The sequence below is a fragment of the Pan paniscus genome, chromosome 1, assembly GCF_029289425.2.
Source record: "Pan paniscus chromosome 1, NHGRI_mPanPan1-v2.0_pri, whole genome shotgun sequence".
NCBI lineage: Eukaryota > Metazoa > Chordata > Mammalia > Primates > Hominidae > Pan > Pan paniscus.
This window is the reverse complement of record NC_073249.2, coordinates 215923563-215944954: the sequence shown is the minus strand read 5'-3', so window position 1 is coordinate 215944954 and position 21392 is coordinate 215923563. Positions and strand designations below refer to the sequence as shown.

Below are 21392 nucleotides of genomic sequence, written 5' to 3'. Positions count from 1 at the left end.
TTAAATTCAGAATAATTTGTAGAAGTCATCTAATTTATCTTCGACTATAGATTCCAGAACTCTTTGACTTACATTTGACTGAAGTAAACAGATGTCTTTCTGCCTCTAGAAGACAGTTTTTCCTAGAAACATTGATTCTGATGCCTAATTTTCTTTACCCATTAATTCATGGACTTATTTTTATTGTTTTTCACACATCCTCACAATCTTTGCCAGGAACATGGTGAGCAGGAATACTTACCTTTCAGGGCGGGGAGAAAGGTCAGAGCCTCAGGTGGCCTCTGAGTGACCTCAGTGCTAGAGCTGTCCACCTGTTTATACTCCTGGCTATCACACCTTTATCCCATCACAGAAGCTTACAAAAGGAGTAATTATTAGAGTTTGCTTTGTAAAGCCTAATTTTGGATTTCCATTTAATAATTAAAGCTGGTTTTAGGGAAGCCCCTAAACCAACCTGAGTTTTCTTGAAATACTAACTTGTGTCTTGCTGTTATCTGAGTCACACTTTTATCCCAATTTTTAGATATGGACGGCCTGACCCTCTGCTCCGGAGAGAACACGACATTCGCGTGAGCCTCCGGATGGCCTCTGTGCAGTATGTGCATACTCAGCGTTTCCAGGCAGAGGTGGTGGCCTTCATTCAGCATTTCACTCAGCTGCAGGATGTCTTAGGGCGCCAGCGAGCTGCTATTGAGGGGCAGACGGTAGGTAGCCTGGGCCCTCCAAGCTGCTTTTCCAGTTTGACTGACCAGTAGAACTTTTAGGCCTCTAGAGATGAATCTGGAAGAGTAAAGGTAATTTATCCTTGCTAATATGTTCTCCGTGTAGATTAGCTACAGACATCTTGTGTAATTGAAGAGCTTTATTCCTTATTTATTGTATCTCACTTAAATTACCTTCAAACTTTAGCTTTCACTTTCTGTAAAAAAAAAATAAGGGAGGTTTACAAAGAACACTTAAGACTGCTGGTCCCTTTTAGGACTTCAGTGGGGATGTTTCTCTTGGAAAGTGGTAGGTTTTTTCTAAATGCAGTAGATCAGAAGTTCTAAACTGAGTTCGTGGCCCCCGTGGGGTCCTGGTAGTTTATTCATGGCACATCCTAGGCCAAAGGAAACACCAAATGGTATTTCCGTTTACAAAGTAAGTCAGTCTAAACAACAAGTACATATGTCCTAACAACTTAGTAGGTGTTTGAAAAAATAATAACACATAAATGGAAAGAATAATATTTTATTTAATTCTTAAGTAACCACAATGACTGGTAGGAGGTATGTGCCTGTTAGGTATTGCATAACTTCTCAAACTTGGGATCAGGTTGGACATTACCACCCTCACTTCCTGTCCACATTTATCTTCTTATGGTACTTGCTTTTTCTCACAGCAACCGCTGAAGACCCAGCTTCGCAAAGATAAGACCTTACTGAAAGGAGTATCGAATGATCTATTATTGAATGCCAACTACCACAAGCTAGTAGTTAGTGCAGTGTCTGGCAGATGTTGTTTTTCCTTCAAAAATTTAAAATGTCCTGGCAGCCGGGCGTGGTGGCTCACGCCTGTAAATCCTAGCACTTTGGGAGGCCGAGGCGGGCAGATCACGAGGCCCAGAGATCGAGACCATCCTGGCCAACATGACGAAACCCTGTCTTTACTAAAATACAAAAATTAGCCGGGCATGGTGGCACGTGCCTGTAGTCCCAGCTATTCGGGAGGCTGAGGCAGGAGAATCGCTTGAACCTGGGAGGCGGAGGTTGGAGTGAGCCGAGGTGGTGCCACTGCACTCCAGTCTGGCGACAGAGCAAGACTCCGTCTCAAAAAAAAAAAAGTCCTGACAGCTGCAAGCCTTTGCCACCCTGTGGTGTCTCAGTGCAGTTTGGGAACCATAGAAAATAACAATGTACTTTTGTAACAACGTGTTATTTTTCCTTTTTTAAAAAAACTTTATGGCCAGGCGTTGTGGCTCACATCTGTAATCCCAGCACTTTGGGGGTCGAGGCGGGCAAATCACTTGAGCTCAGGAATTCGCGACCAGCCTGGGCAACATGGTGGAATTCCGTCTCTACAAGAAATACAGAAATTAGCTGGGTGTGGTGAGGCATGTGTCTGTAGTCCCAGGTACTTGGGAGGCTGAGGTGGGAGGATGGCTTGAGCCCAGGAGGTGGAGGTTGCAGTGAGCTGAGATCATGCCACCTGCACTTCAGCCTTGGTGACAGAGCCAGACCATGACTCAAAAAAAAAAAAAAAAAACAAAACTTTATTAGGTAAAAGATTATAATTTAATAAATAGATACTTTGTAGTGGCAGCATTTTTAAAAATTACATTTTAATTTAAATATAAAATGTTTGACTTGGTAGATATTGATTTGGTACAGTAGCAAAGTGAAAAAGGGCATTTGGAGAAAAGTCTCCTCAATTATTTTTCTCCAACTGTCTAGTTTCTCTCCCTGGAAGCAACGAGTGCTGTCGGTTTCCTGTGTATCTTCCAGAGAATGTATTTTTAAAAAATATACAGGTAGCATAATCAAATGATAGAAAATCTGGAAAAAAGAATCATACTAGTATCTCTGCACTATAGCATGTTTTAATTTGTTTCTGTTGTTTTCTATACATTTTTCTCTGAATTTACTCATGGAATATATAACCTTTTTTTCTTTCTTTAACAACTCAAAAAAAATTTAGCATTTTACACCTATAAAAGATTATCTGTAGCATGTATATATGTCACAGAGTATCATAATAAGATGAATATCTGTGAACCCACCTCTAACTGAAAATTAAAGCATCAGGAAGACAGCTGCCTGCATATGCTGTGTTCCTTCCCTATTCCGTTACCCTGTCAACTCCTCCTGTAACCACTCTGGTGATTTTTGGGTCTATAAGGTCCTTTAAAATTAAAAAGAAAAAATTCCTAAACGGTATCTTTTGCTTTGCTTGTGATCTTTATAAAAATGGTATTAAACCGTATTTAATGTTCCTTGACTTGCTTTTTCCCCCACTTAGTGTGTTGATAAGATTCATTCATATTGTTACATACGATAGCATTTATTTTCACCATTGCATTTCATTCTGTGTATAAATGATTTATCCATTTTCCTTTGGAACACTTGGGCTGTTTACAGTGTTTAGCTCTTGTGTACTGTGAGTCCTGATGCACATACTTGAGACTTTCTCTGATCTCTGAGATACCTGGCAGTGGAATTACTGAGCCATAGGGTGTGCGCACATTTCTCTTCACCAGATAAAGCCAGATCGTTTTCCAAAACAGCTGTCTCAATGATAGTCTCCCATCAGCAGTGTATAATAATTTCTTTTAATTCATATCTTTGCCAACACTCTTATTGTCAGACTTTTTATTTGATATAAAATGATATTACATTTATGGTCTGCATATGCTTTTATAAAATAATTTAGATTGAGAAATGGCATACAGTGTATCAAGTATGTAAAACACAGTAATTTTATACATGCACTTTTAGAATCCAGCTATTTTTCCTAGCCTTTTTTAGAATCTTTTTCCATCTTGCTTTGCATTTTTCATAGATATCCTATGTAGCAACTATATAATCTATTAGTTTAACCATTTTCCTATTTTTAACATTTAAATTGCTTTCAGCTTTTCATTCTTATGACTAATGCTTCCATGAATATCTTTACAGAAGTGAAGTTTTTTTTTCACTTTTTGAATTATGTTTATAGTATTGATTCCTACAAATGGTACTGTTTTATCAAAGTTATGAACATTTTTGTGACTTTCAATACAACTCTGCTAAATGTTTTCTGTTAGAATTGTGTGCATTTAAAACAGTTATTTTTACCTGTGTGGTTGAAACAGTGGTAAGTCTTATGGTGGTGAATCATTTGGGTTAGGAAATGAGATACTTGTATATTACTGAGTAATTGGGTTTAACTTCCTGGGTTAAGCAGAGTTGAACAATAAGTCTCAAGTTTTGCTTTATCAAATTATATAAGACAAGTAGGAGGTTAAAGGAATGTCTTTCTATTTTGAACATTGTTCAATATGTAGGCTTTGAAGACAAGCTGATCTTCTCAAGAATCTTTAATTCTAGCTGTTTGAATTAGGTTTATATAGAGCTAAGATCTACTTTTATTTGTTGATAAGATTAAGAGGCTATTTTGTTTGAAATTTAAATTTCTTTCACCTTGTATTGGTGACACGTGTTTTTGACATGTAGCTGGGTTTTTATTCCTACATTTTCTGAGGTCTGTAAATAATGATTCAGTGGAACTTTGAATTTCTTTGTATTCTTAATGTTTGAAATTTTAAGAGTATCAGTTATACCAGATGTGTTTGGCCAAATATAAATTATTTCCCATATATTTTACCCCAGAAGTATGATGCAGTTTTCCTATGCCTTCCACTTTACATGTAACCTCTTATATTTGTTACACTTCTTCATTCACCTAGCAACTGGTATTGTAAAGTAATGCTGTGCGTTAGAAATCTTGGGACAAATATCTTGAGTGGGTTTTGCTTCCATTAGCTATGTGACCATCAGGGAGTTATTTTTCTTACTATTCTTCCCTTGACTCAGTTATAGTAGGAATATGGAGATAGCAGAATTAAGTAGCCTGTACTTTTGGCAATAATTATTTATATTAATGATGCTTTGGAGTTTTCAAAGTGCTTTCCTACACATTATCTCATTTGATCCTTGTAACAACCCTGTTTGTTCATTTCTTCAGTAATTTAGGAATGAGTGTGTCATGCAGCTTGCCAGGTGCTAGGAACAGAGTGGAAAACAAGAAAGACAAGGTCATTGCCTTCATGGAGTTTATATTTCAGTGGGAGGATATAATCAAGGAAAAAAAGATAATTAGTTATGATAATACCTAATGAGGCGGTGGTCAGCAGATGTGTTACTTTCATTTTATAAGTGAGGAAACATTGTTAACTCTTAGCCCTGGTTGTCTGGCTCATGATTCAGTGTTTTTTCCATTAACATATAACTGAACGCGTGTTCAAGATGTAAGTGCTAGTCAGGATGCCTGTATATTTATAAATACATAGCTGTGTGTACAGGAAAAAAAGACTGAAAAGATATATGGTGTTGATGTGGTAATAATAATAGCTGTTACATTTTCACCTCAGTTTTTGGGTGTATTGTCTCATTTAATCCCTACACCTCTTTGAGGTAGGGCTTATGGCTTATTATTATTCCCATTTTATAGATAAGGAAACGGAGGCACAGAGACTTTAACTACTTAACCAAGATAACCAAGCTACTAAGTGGCCAGGGGTTTATTAGTTTTATCTTTTAAAATAACCAACTTATTCAGGCCTGTATTATGGCCGAGGCATACTCTCAGCCAATAGACCACCTGTTCTTATAAAGAGGATATGTTCTGGGCTGGGCACGCTCACACCTGTAATCCCAGCACTTTGGGAGGCCAAGACGGGTGGATCACATGAGGCCGGGAGTTTGAGACCAGCCTGGGCAACATGGTGAAACCCCATCTCTCCTAAAAATACAAAAAATAGCTGGGCGTTGTGGCACGTGCCTGTAATCCCAGCTACTCGGGAGGCTGAGGCATGAGAATCTCACTTGAGCCCGGGAGGTGGAGTTTGTAGTGAGCTGAAATTGTGCCACTGTACTCCAGCCTGGGCAACACAGCAAGACTCTGTCTCAAAAAAAAAAAAAAAAAAAAAGTATGTTCTGTGGTTTTTGGGTGCAGTCATATTCTATAAATGTTTAATTGATTTTTCTCTGATTGTCGGTTTCCTATATCATTGACTTACGCTTTTTATTTTCTTCCTTCTACTTCAGATTTAATTTACTTTTCTTTTTCCAGCTTCTTAAGGTGGAAGCTTTCAATTACTGATTTTTAAGTCTTTATTGCTTTCTAAAGTCATGGTGTAAATTTCTCTCTAAGCATAGTTTTAAGTGTATCCCACAAATTTTAATGTATTATGTCTTCCTTATCATTTTAGTGAAAACATTTTTCTGTTTCCCTTGTGATTTCTTCTGACCTAGGGGTTATTTAGAAGTGTGTAGTTTACTTTCCAAATATTTGGGGATTTTCCATTATCTTCTTGTTACTGACTTCCAGTTTAACTCCATGGTGGTCATAGAATATGCTCTGTATGATTTTAATTGTTTTATAAACTCACGAAACTTTTGGGAACCTGAGGTTATTTGGTGGTAAAATTAGGGAATTAATTATCCTCTGAGTCAGTTTTCCTTCCTCTTTCAGGTGAGAGATCAAGCCCAGCGCTGTTCACGGGTTCTCCTGGATATTGAGGCTGGTGCTCCCGTTCTCTTGATCCCAGAAAGTTCCAGATCAAATAATCTGATTGTAGCAAATTTGGGGAAGTTGAAAGTCAAAAATAAGTTTCTGTTTGCTGGTTTTCCTGGCACCTTTTCCCTACAAGATAAGGTGAGCAATCAGTATCCATTTCCTTTTCCGTTCAGCTAGTATTTGATCACTAATTGAAAAATTTGTATGCTGCTGTAAGATGATCCATAATTGCTATTACTTTTGTAGGGTATGTGGCTTGAAGAATTTTTTTTGACGTTTTATTGATATTTCAATTAACCTTATGAATTGAGGTAGTGTAAATTATAACTCTTAGGAAATGTAGGTAGTAGAATTTTTTTGACATTTTATTGATATTTCAATTAACCTTATGAATTGAGGTAGTGTAAATTATAACTCTTAGTAAATGTAGGTAGTAACTTGTTTTAGCAAACAAACCAATGGAATCAACCTTCCATCTTTTTATAATGCTTTCTTTATATAAAAGCATTCCTTCTATAATATAAACGTTTTAGACTCTGTGGCTTTTTTTCAGAGGACGTGATTGGCCCATGGTTTACTTGAAGCCATTTAAAAATGTCTTAATAATAACATCTATACAGTATATTGCTTTACAGTTTTAAATTACTGTGGCACCTTTTTTTTTTTTCAACTTTTGTTTTAGATACAGGGGGTACATGTGCAGGTTTCTTAGATGGGTATATTGCACCCAGATAGCATAGTACCCAATAGGTAGTTTTCCGACCCATTCCCCCCAACCCCCTGACTCCGCTCTAGTAGTTGATGTTAAACAAGTAAACGTGTTTCCCTGAGTTTTGTGAGCTCTCTTAGCAAATTATAGAACCTTAGGAGGGTATCTGTTGTTCTCATATTTATGACCATCCATGAATACTCAATGTTTAGCTCCCACTTACAAGTGAGAATATGTGGCATTTGCTTTGCTTTTTTTTTTTTTTTTTGAAACAGAGTCTCACTCTGTTGCCAAGGCTGGAGTGCAGTGGCACTGTGTCGGCTCACTGTGACATCCGTCTCCTGGGTTTAAGCAATTCTCCCGCCTCAGCCTCCCGATTAGCTGAGATTACAGGTACCAACCACCACACCCAGCGAGTTTTTATGTTTTTAGTAGAGACGAGGTTTCACCATGTTGGCCAGGTTGGTCTTGAACTCCTGACCTCAGGTTATCCACCCGCCTTGGCCTCCCAAAGTGCTGAGATTACAGGCATGAGCCACCATGCCCGGCCACATTTGCTTTTCTGTTCCTGCATTAATTCGCTTAGGATTATGGCTTCCAGCTCCATCCATGTTGCTGCAAAGGACATGATTTCATTCTTTTTTATGGCTGTGACTTATCCATTTCTCATAACAGTGTTTGGAGGTAATTAGGATGAGGACTGTTGTTATTTGTGTTTTACATTGGGGAAACTAGGATTCTTTGAGAATAAACAGTAAAAATGGAAACACCTAGTAATTCACAGACCCTTAAAGCTGAGAGGACCTTTTAGATGGTCCGATTAGTCCCCCTTCATCCATTTTTGCATTTGAGGAGACTGAGTGACATTTCTGGAACCAGAGATGAGGCCTTGTCATTCTTGGTGTGTGTTTTCATCATTCCTTGCTGGTTTCCACAGCAGCTCTTCAGTCTATTTGCTTATTCCTTGCAAACTCGTTTTAGTGTGTCAGAAAAGCACTTACTGAAATTCCCAGCTACTTATGCCTATTTTTAGTATAATAGCTAATAACGTAGGGAGAGAGATGGCCTTTGAGATGTAGGTAAGATTTGATTGTAAGATTTAAAAACTGCCGAAAATAGCAATACATAGCTGCCATTTGCTGAATGTTTATTATACATCAGCCAGTGCTGTGCTCTTTACATATAAAAGGAAACAGCTCCCAATGCTTCTGACACCAGATGTGTTGGGTTTTCCCCCATACTAACCATTTTCCGACTGTGCAGATACCAACTTGGCTATAATTTAATTATGACATTAACCACTTGGAGTTAGCATGAGACCCCACAGGTCCCTAAAGACTGCTCCCCACTCAGACACCAGTCACAAGTCCAGGTCTCCTGTATGTCTGACAGACTAGCTATAAGCTTGGGGTTCCCACAATGCCTCCTGAGGTTCAGTAATTTGCTATAGTGGCTCATAGAACTCAGGGGAACACATTTACTGGTTTAGCATAAAGGCTGTAATAAAGGATACAGCCAGATGAAGAGGTGCATAGGGCAAGACCCCGCAGCGTCCCGAACACAGGAGCTTTTGTGCCATGGAATTGGGGTGCTCCATCTCCTGGACTGCGGATGTCTTCACCAACCTGAAATCTCTCTGGACCCCATTGTTTAGGCTTTTAATGGAGTCCCCATTACATGGGCGTAATTAATTAAATCATTGGCCATTTGTGATTAGACTCAATCTCTAGCCCCGCTGCTCTCCCTGGAGGCCTGGGCACTGAAACTGAAAGTTCCAACCCTCTAATCACACGGTTGCCTGTACTTCCAGCAACCCCCATTCTAAAGCTATTTAAGGGTTTTTAGCCATCAGTTATCTCGTTAACATACACAAGGACATTTTATCACTCTGGAGATTCCAAGGGTCTTGGAAACTCTTGTGTCAGGGACTAAGACCAAATACAGTTATGGTCCCTTAGCTACAGGGAGATACTTGGAAGAATGATGCATCCTTAGGTGATTTCCTTGCTCTGTGATCATCATAGAGTGTCCTTACACAAACCGAAATGGCTTAGCCTACTGCACACCTAGGCTCTGTGCTATAGCCTGTTGCTCCTAGAATACAAGCCTGTATAGCACAGTACTGTGTTGAATACTGTAGGCAGTTGTAACACCATGGTTAAGTATTTGTGTATCTGAACATATCTAAATATAGAAAAGATACAATAAAAATACTGCATTATAATCTTATGGGACCATCATAGTATATGTGGTCTGTGGTTGACTGAAATGGCTTTATGCGGTGCATAACTGTATTTGTTTGTGGTAAATCTTTACTTTGAGGCCATACTAAAATTTTTAGGAGGAAATCAGTTCTAGCCAGATTGTGTGACCAAGTTCACCAGGACCATTTTTGTTTCTCTATCCTTCCTAAAAAGGTAATGGACAGAATTTCCTTATCAGATATATCTATATATGGATTTACCAGCAGACCCTGAAGTTAGCCTTGGCAGAAGAATGGCCAAAATACTTAAGAAATTTTTGCAAAAGTGTTCCTATTTTTTAAGCCAAATAATAGCACAGAGTTTGTGGCGTTTTAATGAAAAAAATTTCCCTGTATTTGTTTTTGAGGATTTGATTTTAAGTGGCAGTGCATACAAGGAGCGCTTTTTCTTCAAGGTATAATGTGCTTTTTTTGCAACCTGACTATTCTGAAAAACCTTATGGGATTCAGCAGTCAATCCACATTCGCATGCTTTAAAAAGAAAATTAAAACCAACCCTTTAAAATATCTCATTACTTGAGAAAGCCTGCTTATTAACTTTTTTTTTTAAGTGTTTGAATTACTTTCATACTATGTAAAGACGTTGTTTTTAAGGCCCATTGAAAAGAATTCCTTCTTTTTTTTTTTTTTTAGCCCTCACTAGTACGTTCTTGGTGATCTTATTTTATATCCTTAAATCTTAGAAAAACTATCTTACTGGGTACCAGTGATTGTTCTGTAGAATTCCATAAGGGCTGTTTGGAGTGTGTCGCTTGTTCAAGTATTTGTAAGCAGATAAACACATCTGTGAAGTTCACCTCCCCATGCATACAGTTAAATATAATTGATTACAGTCTATATGAAATGAATAATTACCTTCTTCACCAGCCATCATTTTGTATTTGCATTTGCCTTTGAATACATTTGCATGTGTGAGGTTTGTCTAATATGCATTCCAGTGGTTAAAGAACAGGAAATAATCCTGAAATCAAAGCTTGGAGACGGGTTATTTGCCCTTGAGTTCCAGGACTCCTGTGTGTTTGGAATTGTTTTACATAAATCCATGTCTTAATGAGTACAAGATTGAGTTTTTTTGCATATGCTTTTATTTCACTTTTCTCAACCATAGCTTATGCTTAAACCACAATTTCTAAGTCAAAGTCTTTGAAAAGCTTTGGGTTAATCTTCTCAAGCCACTGATTTGTTTAAACCAACTACAGAGAGGATGTAGAGATGAATCAAATGAAAGGGCAACAAACACTTTACAGAGTTTAAATAAACTAAGTGAGAGGGAAAGGTTTTAATGTTGAAATACTTAAATAATGACATTTACCTAGTAATCTGCCTTGCAAAAAAAAAAAAAAAATTGCAGAAAGCAAGAGCTAGTTTCTTTTACTTGTAATTACTACTTGAGAGAACTGTGAAAGGGAGCAGTGTTTTTGTATTCTTTTCCAAAGCTGAGAGGAGTCAACATAAAGGCAGCCCTAGGGGGAGAGACATCCTTCCTCTCCTCCCAGATGCGGTTGAGAATGGCAAGATGGGAACCATGATGCTACGGGAGCTGTGCAGACATGTAGCTCTGAGGCCTCCATGAAGAAGCCCTGGGAAGCTTAAAAGTCAATTATTGAATTATTCTGGTGAAATAGATTTTCCTCTGTTAGCAGTTAACCAAATGAAGGTACTAAGTGTGTAAGAAAAGAGTAGTATTTTCAATAGAACTACTGAATCATTTTATTCTCTGTTAGCCCTTCTTAATTTGTATGTCCTTGAGCAGAAACATCATAGGAATGGCTGGCCTCTTTTGTTTTCCATTTTGTTTTCATTTCTACAGTTACTTAGATGGGAAATGTAAACCCATGAGGGGAGACATCTAGAAAGTACAAACACATTGGAGCCATGTTGCCATTAGATGTCTTTTCTTAAAACAATATGCCCCTCCCCAAAAGCAAAGCAACAAACTGTCATATAGCTGAGAGACTTGCTTTTGCTGCATTTGACCTTGATTAAACCACTTGAAGCAATTGGCATCTTCACATTTGCTCTTGAGCCAAAAGATGGTATCTTCCTGCAGAAGTTTTCAGCAAGTATTGAACTATATGTAACATCTCTGCTGATAATTTTTTGTGGCAGTAAATGTCGTGATCCTGGTAGCCTCTTGTTTATGGGATCTGGGAGGCTGAGGGAAGTATAAGTATTATAGAGTCTTTGAAGACCCTAGGGACTGGGATAGGACTTTGGAGATATTAAAGATAGAGTTCCACCACCAGTGCTGCCCCCTTCCCATTTCCTGCCTTCTAGTTTTATTTTGTTTCTTCCCAGGAATCTGTGCCTTCAGCTTCCCCAACGGGTATTCCCAAACACAGTCTGAGGAAAACGACAAGCACGGAGGAGCCCAGGGGAACCCATTCCCAGGGGCAGTTCACGATGCCTCTTGCTGGAATGAGCCTAGGAAGCCTGAAGAGTGAGTTTGTGCCCAGTACCTCCACCAAGCAGCAAGGGCCGCAACCCACACTGTCTGTTGGCCAAGAGTCCAGTAGTCCAGGTAAAAGAGGAGAAAAGCTACATAATACTGAAGGTGGGGAAATTCACAGGACTGTTGAGGAAACTGAGGGGGGCGGGCATTGTGTTCAAGCAAATGTTAACGAAGAGATAGCATTTCTTTAACGATGATGAGATTCTGATTTTGCTTTACAAGGTTTAAGAGTTTTGGGTGTAGATTTATCATTGGATGACTTCTAAAGTAGGGTTAAATTAGCACGATATAGTGTAATTAAAGAGATTTTTAGATAGCCTATTAGGACTTTTTTCTTATAGGTGAAAATAGTTGCCACCAGATAGTGATAGTATAAGTAGAAAGAGTCCTGCATTCTGCAAGCCACTACCCAGACACTGTCCTTGCAAACCACTAAGTCTAAAGAATATAAAAGAACACATTAAAAAATATTAGCGTAAATTAGGCAACAACAGAAATGCTGTAGCACAGAGTTTAAAAGACATGAACCATCTGGTTATTGGTGTTCTTCTCTCCAATATAAGAATTAGTCATTCCAAATGAGAACATTATTTTGGAGGCTTTTCTGGTTTTATGTATTTTTTTTCCCCTCGAGACAGGGTCTCTCACTGTCTCCCAGGCTAGAGTGCAGTGTTGTGATCATGGCTTACTGCAGCACTGACCTCCTGAGCTCACTCGATCCTCCCACCTCAGCCTCCTGAGTAGCTGGGACTACAGGCATGTGTCATCACACCCAGCTAATTTTTTTTGTGTGTGTGTGTGTTTTGTAGAGATGGGGTTTCACTATGTTGCTCAGGCTGGGTCTTAAACTCCCGAGCTCAAGTGATCCTCCTGCCTCGGCCTCCCGAAGTGCTGGGGTTACAGGCATGAGCCCCCGGGCCTGGCCTCTTTTCTGTTGTTAAATGTGTTCTGGATGAGTCATGTGCCCGATAAGTGGGAGCTGCTCTGAGCTGCTAGAGACAGAGGCAGAATATGATGAGCTGCAAAGATCAGTCCAGTGTGATGAGACTTTGCAAGATGCAGGACACTAGCTGAGAGAGGCTGCTGAGTGTCTTGTTACATAGATCCGAGGAATTGTTAGCTCTCTCTGGTACCTTACAGTCCTAGAGGTGACAGGAAAGTGGTTTTATTATGTTGATCATTTAACAAGATAATTTTCATCACCATAGTAGTAGTTGTGAAACACTATGTGCCAAACATTGTGGTGCATTATTTACATTAATTATTTTGTTCACATTACACTCCTGCAGGGTTTTTATTTTTTTATTTTTATTTTTATTTTTATTTTTTTGAGATGGTGTCTCGCTCTGTCACCCAGGCTGGAGTGCAGTGATGCGATCTTGGCTCACTGCAAGCTCCACCTCCCGGGTTCACGCCATTCTCCTGCCTCAGCCTCCCGAGTAGCTGGGACTACAGGTGCCCGCCACCACACCCAGCTAATTTTTTGTATTTTTTAGTAGAGATGGGGTTTCACCGTGTTAGCCAGGATGGTCTTGATCTCCTGACCTCGTGATCCGCCACGATTTCACAGATGAAGAGGCAAAGGCTTGCAGAGATTGGGTAACCTGACCTGCCCAAGGTTATGAGGTAGTAATGGAAGAGTTGGACTACGAATTTTGGCAGTCTGACTCCAGAACCGAATTGTAACTGAACATGATACTGCTTGCCAGTCTGTCTGCATGCACATATAGAACACAGAGGGGGCTGCACCTGAGGGCCACTCAGCATATGGTGCTTGCCGCCACTGATGTTATGACGTCTGTGATGATTAGGAACAAGGCCAGTCTTACATATGTATTGGTGGATGCCTTTAAGAAGTGATTTGGGATGTTTTATAGAAAGAATGTCTCTTTTTTAACAGTATATCTCCTACTGATTTGCTATATGTTTCTGAAATTTCACTATTAATGATACATTGTCTTGGATTAAGACAGTGGTTTTCACAGTTTCCATGTAATCCTAGGATTCCATAGCAGTACCCTAGAGCAGCAGTCCCCAACCTTTTTGGCATCAGGGACCAGTTTCATGGAAGACAATTTTTCCACAGACAGGGTTGGGGATGGTTTCAGGATGCAACTGTTCCACCGCAGATCATCAGGCATTAGATTCTCATAAGGAGCACAAAATCTAGATCCTTCTCTTAGGCAATTCCCAATAGGGTTTGCACCCCTATGAAAATCTAATCCCACTGCTGATCTGACAGTAGGCAGAGCTCAGGTGGTAATGCTCGCTGACCTCCTACTGTGAGTACCCGTCTGTGGCCTGGGGGTTTGGGACCCCTGCCCTGGAGAATCTCGAAAGCCTGCTTCATTCACTTTCCTTACCCCCTTCTAGCAGATCAGCTCTACTTTTATCTATTCCATGTATTTATCAATGTAATTAACTAATAAAAAACTCATTTTTTCAGTGCCCACGTAATGCCAGGTGTTATGATATTTTATTCCCTAGTATATTAACATGCTGTTAGACATGGCTCCTCTTGCAGTGCTACTTATAGACTAATGAAAAAGACATTGAGCATTTAAATATTGATAGATTATAATAAATGTTATCATGGAAAAGACAGAAGAAGAGAGAAGACTGAATTTAGATGAGATGGGAGGGCCATGCCACCTGTAAGGCTGTTGAGGTAGCAAAGAGCTTGGCATTTTGGGGGTAACAAAGGACAGTAAGCCTGAGGCCTAGTGAGCAGGAGAGAGAATGGCTTGAAATGAGCTTGGGAAAGAAGGCAGTGGGCTTGTGCAGGGCCTTGTAGGGATTTGGGGGAGTTTTACAGAAATAATTTTGTTTCTTTTTTGTTTTGAGATGGAGTCTTGTTCTGCCCAGGCTGGAGTGCAGTGGCGTGATCTTGGCTCACTGCAACCTCTGCCTCCCGAGTTCAAGCCATTCTCCTGCCTCAGCCTCTTGAGTAGCTTGGATTTGGGCGCCCAACACCACCCCTGGCTAATTTTTATATTTTTAGTAGAGACTGGTTTCACCATGTTGGCCAGGCTGGTCTTGAACTCCTGACCTCAGGTGATCCACCTGCCTCAGCCTCCCAAAGTGCTGGGATTACAGGTGTGAGCCACCGCTCCCGGCTTACAGAAAGAATTTTGGATTAACCTTAGCCAGTAAGTGTATAAAATAAGTGAATGTTATGGACTGTTTAGTTTTTTAAGGATTACTCAGGTATTTGGTGGGGAGAGTGGTTTTGTGAGGGCTAGAATGGAATTATGTAGGTCTAATGGAGGAGAGTTCTTTTTGATCTAGGCAAGAATGAAGGTGGTTTGGATCTGGTCAGTGGAAATGGAAGTGGTTACATGTGGTAGTATTTGTTTGAAAAAAGAATTTTAGTGCTGGAAAAAGTTTGTAAACCTTTTGGTAGCATTGTGCGTGGGGAGGGATTGCCTATGGAGTCAGATTTAGTCATCAACCCCCCAGCCTCAGTTGTTGTCACAGCATGGGCATGAGACACTGTAGAACTGTGACGTGGTCTGTGCTTGGAGTGGAGGCGGGTGGGCAGGGTGTGTCGAGCACATGGAGCTTTGCATAAGGAGGTCTGGCTGCCATAGTGGAGACTCCTGGACAGCCAGTTTTCTGAGTAGTGGACAGTGTGGGGAAGCAGGCAGCTGTAAACATTTTCAAAGACAGAATGAGCTTTGCATTTTTTATTTGTTTAGTGCAACCCCTTTTTGGGTCCCCCTTTCTTCATTACCTCTCTTTCCTTGGGTCCTTGTAGAAGACCATGTCTGCCTGCTGGATTGCATTGTCGTGGATCTCCAGGACATGGACATCTTTGCTGCAGAGAGACATCCGAGAGAATACTCCAAGGCACCAGAGGGCAGTAGTGGAGATCTGATCTTCCCTTCCTATTTTGTGCGACAGACAGGAGGAAGCCTCTTAACCGAGCCTTGTAGGCTGAAATTGCAGGTGGAAAGGAATTTGGACAAGTGAGTGTTTTTTGTTTTTTGTTTTTTTTGAGATGGAGTCTCGCTCTGTTCACCAGGCAGGGTGGAGTGCAGTGGCACAATCTTGGCTCACTGCAACCTCCACCTCTGAGGTTCAAGTGATTCACCTCAGCCTCAGCCTCCGAAGTAGCTGGGATTACAGGCACATGCCACCATGCCCGGCTAATTTTTGTATTTTTAGTAGAGATGGGGTTTTACCATGTTGTGGTCTTGAACTCCTGACCTCAGGTGTTCTGCCTGCCTCAGCCTCCCAAAGTGCTGGGATTACAGGCGTGAGCCACCATGCCCAGCCAATGTTTTATATCTGAATAACTATGATAAGTAGAATCTTAACGTGGAAATCAGTGCTATTAAGATAAGTTTGGAAGAACTAGTTATTCACTTATTTCTTGGTCTATTTAACAAATGTTTATTGAGTCCCTACTATGTGCTGAACATGAGGGCTACTGTGATGAAAGAGAAAACTAATTCCTTTGAAGGAACTTATGTTTTGTTGAGGGATACAGGTAGTTAAGCACATGATTCTCATTTAATGTTTGATTTGATCTTTTTTTTCTTTTTTTCTTTTTTTTTTGAGATGGATTCTCACTCTGTCACCAGGCTGGAGTATAGTGGCGAGATCTCAGCTCACTGAAACCTCCACCTCCCGGGTTCAAGCGATTCTCCTTCCTCAGCCTCCCAAGTAGCTGAGATTACAGGCGCATGCCACCACACCCAGCTAATTTTTGTGTTTTTAGTAGAGATGGGGTTTCACCATGTTGGCCAGGATGGTCTCGATCTCTTGACCTCGTGATCCACCTGCCTTGGCATGCCCGCCTTGGCATATGGACATGGTGGCTCATGCCTGTAATCCCAGCACTTTGGGAGGTCGAGGCGGCAGATCACAAGTTCAGGAGTTCAAGACCAGCCTGGCCAACATGGTGAAACCCCGTCTCTACTAAAAAAAAAAAATACAAAAATTAGCCAGGCGTGGTGGTGTGTGCCTGTAATCTCAGCTACTCGGGAGGCTGAGGCAGGAGAATTGCTTGAACCAGGGAGGTGGAGGTTGCAGTGAGCCTAGATTGAGCCGCTGCACTTCAGCCTGGGTGACAGAGCAAGACTCAGTCTCAAAAAAAAAAAAAAAGAAAGAAAAACAGGTTTATTATTTGTATAGAGCATGATTTGAATCTCTTTTTGGCCACTCCCTTCACAGTTCTTGGTTTGGGCAAGTCATTTAATGTCACTTTTTTAGTTTCTTTCTGGATTAATGATACAACTTAGCTGTTCTCACTGGGATGTTTGTATTTTAGTCTTATGTGTTATTCAAGTGCTCCCTGGCTGGTGTTCAGTTATGGTTGGCATGGGCTATATTTGGTTTTACTGGCTAGGCAGTCTTAAGAGGAGCTTCGTTATTTAGAAATTGAACACTTTGTTTTCTTTTCAAGCAATGCTTTCCAAAAAAAAAAAAAAAAAAGCTTTTCCTATTCCGCTTATCTAAACTTTCCCCACTCCCATCAGTGTTTCTGTGCAGATAATTGTATTCTGTTAGGCCTGATAGAAGGTGATGCTGAATGCAAGGTGTCCTGTCAGTCTCACACTGCACACACAGCAACCCGAGATGGCACTTGGTCAGCCGTCTCTGTTTTTCTTTGTTATTGCATCGTTGTCTTTTAAAACTCTGTTGTATGTCGGCTTTTCTCTGCAGACAAAATAACTTTTTTTATATACCTCTGCCATTTCAAACACTAGCCCTCTCTATACTTAGAGCATAGTGTCTGTAGGATTCACAATGCCCAGTTCACCCATGGGAGGTTAGAGAAAGCTTTTTAGTATTGAGATGGGGTACAGATGTGTGCCCCTCCCCCTCTTCAACTTTACTTCTGTCCATCCCAGCTGAGATGACGAATCTGTTCAGAGTTTATCCTCATGTCCCATCTGGGCTCAGTATGAAACACTGGTGTTTGCCTTTAGTTACCACTAAATCCAAAGAGTTAAATAAAGATCTTGGCATCTTTTCTTTATTGCTTTCCCAACTGTAATATTTAAGCTCTTTGTGAGTCTCATGAGGTTTTCCTTATTAATAGATTAGTTACCTCATACTAGGTTTAAGGATTTCCCTCCCTCCATTTCTTGCTCCTTCCTTCCTTCCTTCCTTCCTTCCTTCCTTCCTTCCTTCCTTCCCTCCCTCCCTCCCTCCCTCCCTCCCTCCTTCCCTCCTTCCCTCCTTCCCTCCTTCCCTCCCTGTCTCCCTCTCTCCCTCCCACAGGGTCTCACTCTGTCACACAGGCTGGAATACAGTGGCACGATCACAGCTTACTGCACCCTTGACTTCCTGGGCTCAAGTGAACTCCCACCTCAGCCTCCTGAGTAGCTGGGACCACAGGTGCACACCACCATGCCCAGTTAATTTTTGCATTTTTTGTAGAGATGGGGTTTCACTATGTTGTCCAGGCTGGCCTCGAACTCCTGGGCTCAAGTGATCCTCCCACCTCAGCCTCCCAAAGTGCTGGGATTATAGGTGTGAGCCACCACACCTGGCCTGGTTTGAGGATTTTCTAAATGTAAATTTTGGGAGAAAAGGGGCTTTTTATAGTTGAAGCATGACAGTCATATTAACTTGCTTCACTTGGAGCTACATGAAATTTTTGTCATTGGAAGTAGGAATTACCTACTTGATAATGTAGGTGAGTACATTTTAGCCCCGTTATTTGGGCGTGAGCTATGTCAGTGTTAAGTTAGTGACTTGTTTGTGTAAGTGATCTTTTTTCTTTTTCATAGAGAAATAAGTCATACTGTGCCAGACATATCTATCCATGGCAATCTCTCCTCAGTCCACTGCTCTCTGGATCTGTATAAATACAAGCTGATCCGCGGCTTATTAGAGAACAATCTGGGAGAACCCATAGAGGAATTTATGCGGCCTTATGATTTACAAGATCCAAGAATTCATGTGAGTGAGACCTTATGTTCTTCTGTCACTCTCATAGTCTCAGCTGACGGTCACCCTGTGTATCTATTCCTCAAACTCACCTGGAGAAAGAAGGTGGAGCAACAAGCAAATTAGATTTCTTGGCGTATGAGCCTATTTTTAGGATGGCATCATCAGCTGTGGATTGACGAGCATTTTCCTTTTGTAGACTGTCCTGAGTGGAGAAGTGTACACCTGTATGTGCTTCCTCATTGATATGGTGAATGTAAGCCTGGAGCTTAAAGATCCAAAAAGAAAAGAAGGTGCTGGGTCCCTAGCCAGGTATGCCTTTGATTATATTATTATACTGTTAGTAACAGTATCCAAATAATACACATGTTTTGCATTGACACAGAGCAGAGGTTGCAGAGTGGTGGCCCACAGATGGAATGTTGTCTGCAGAGTGTCTTTTGGTTGATCTACACAGTGCTTTTGAAAAGTTGAGATTCATGCTCTATCAGTCAACATAGGTTAGGTTATGCTGTAGTAACAGACAACCCCAAAGTATCAGTGACTTAAAACAGTGAAGATCTTTTTCCCCTCATACTCTGTGACTGTTGTGGGTCTGGGCTGCTCTGCTCGTTGTAGTCGCTTAGGGTGACAGAGCAGCTAGTGTTTTGATGTGCCAGAGAGAAAAATGAGCTCTGAATGGTCTTGAATGGCAACTAAATGCTCTGGCAGACTTTGTAGAACTAAAATATGGTCCCACACAGGGTGATGGAGTCAGAAAGTCCTGTCTTGCTGTATGTCTGAGTAGTTACGGGGTGGGAGATGCAGAACCACTTGATGTACAGCATTGATGCCTTGCTGGCCAACATTTTCAAAGTTAGGGGCTAGGCGCAGTGGCTCAGGCCTGTAATCCCAGCACTTTAGGAAGCCAAGGCAGGAGGATTGCGTGAGGCCAGGAATTCCAGACTGGCCTGGGCAACATAGTGAGAGACCCTGTCTCTACAAAAAATTAAAAAACTAGCTGCGCATGGTGGTGCATGCCTGTAGTCCCAGCTACTCAAGGCGTTAAGGTGAGAGAATCACTTGAACCAGGAGATTGAGGCTGCAGTGAGCCATGATCACACCACTGCACTCCAGCCTAGGTGACAGCTGAAACCTGGTCCCTCCCGCCCCAAAAAGTTGCAGGATTTTATATAAAAGGTTTGTATTTAGCTTCTTTTGAAAAACTGGAAGCTTTGGCAATACTAGGTCCATGTTCTCACTTGGAAGCATCTGGAAGCGGAGTAGCAATTGCTCCCTTGAAATGGGGCATATACTTACCTAGTCCTTCGCTTATTTCTGTCACTTCCTTAGTCAGTGTAGATGTATGAATTCGTGATTACTGGTGTGGAACTTTAAAAAGTGCATTTCACACTTAATAACCTTTTCATGTTGATCTCTTATCAGTCCTGTAAGCTGGGCGTACATCACTCTTTTCCAGATAGAGTTTCTGACTAGCTTAAGGTCGTATGACTGGGAAAGTGGTTTGGCATTTGAAAACAGGACTTCAAGGCCAGTGATTCCCTGCTGAAGCACTCTGTCTTCTAGTTAGTCTTTCTGTTGAAAGTCCGCCACGGTCTGTACCTAACTCAGCTGGTGAGAGCGTTGCATACTGAAACTTTGGTCCCACGTTGGTGGTCTTGTGAGCTAGCAATTTTATTCTTCCCTTTTTTTTTTTTTTTTTTTAAAGACAGAATCTCTCTCTGTTGCCCAGGCGGGACTGCAGTGGTGCCATCTCGGCTCACTGCAACCTCCACATCCCTGGCTCAAGTGATCCTCCCACCTCAGCCCCACCGAGTAGCTGGGACTACAGTCATGAGCCACGTCACCCAGCGATTTTCTGTGATGATTGGCTGTGCCCTTAGTTTTTCTCAATATGGAATAATTCTGTATGTATTGTCATAATGGTACCGAGTAATTATGAATTCCTCATTGCAGCTTTCTCTGTTATGAAAAAACGATGGTTCCAAATGCATTTCCTGTTGGTAGATTAGTTGAATTATTCTCCATGTGAAGAGTATTGTTTGTTCCCAGTACACTACAGCAGTTTCACATAAACAGTTGGACAGACCCTGGAGAGTGAAACATCCAGGCAAGCTAGAAGCTGACAGATGAAGGCCCAGAGGGACCCTTGACATCCTTTGGGGATATACAGCCTTCTTAGACTTCTGATGGGTCATGGGAATGATAACGGATTCAGAATATGTTAAACATGTGGTATTGTTACTTCTCATGCCGTTCCTATGAACAAGATCATCTCTTTGGAACTGGAAAAGTAACATCCAAGGCACAGTGACACTAACTCCATTTTGAGGAGTCTATTAACAGAATCAACAAGAAAACTCAGAATGAAAGTTATTCTCCTTATGGGACTTAGATATATTTTTGATTTTGCTCGTTATCTCGAACTTATATACTTTTGTAAAATGGAAGAGTTGTGTTTCACATCTTGCTTGCTTTCTTTTCTCTCTTTTAGATTTGACTTCAAGAAATGCAAGCTGCTCTATGAAAGTTTTTCCAACCAAACCAAGTCCATTAACTTGGTTTCCCATTCCATGATGGCTTTTGACACCCGTTATGCTGGGCAGAAGACCAGCCCTGGCATGACGAATGTGTTCAGCTGTATCTTTCAGCCCGCTAAGAACAGCAGCACCACCCAAGGGTCCATTCAGATTGAACTACATTTCAGGTAGCAGGTCCAGACCCTTCTCTGCCTTTCTTTATGGAGACATTCCCTTTTGGGTCAAGTCTTTGTTGGCTTTAGAACATCAAAAAACCAAGGAATCACTAGA

The 21392-nt window shown here is 41.0% G+C and overlaps 1 protein-coding gene across 6 annotated transcripts in view; it reads left to right on the top strand.

The window, feature by feature from the left end:
• The window catches only part of VPS13D (vacuolar protein sorting 13 homolog D), a 283963-nt gene that overhangs the window by 62515 nt on the left and 200056 nt on the right, over positions 1-21392 (top strand). For all 6 annotated transcript variants that reach the window (XM_034955636.3, XM_034955634.3, XM_034955631.3 and 3 more), the window contains 7 exons: positions 524-704; positions 6211-6393; positions 11526-11748; positions 15437-15647; positions 18423-18594; positions 18782-18894; positions 21077-21289. In XM_034955636.3, coding sequence (XP_034811527.3) covers positions 524-704; positions 6211-6393; positions 11526-11748; positions 15437-15647; positions 18423-18594; positions 18782-18894; positions 21077-21289 — 1296 coding nt within the window. The remainder of the gene's footprint in view (positions 1-523; positions 705-6210; positions 6394-11525; positions 11749-15436; positions 15648-18422; positions 18595-18781; positions 18895-21076; positions 21290-21392) is intronic.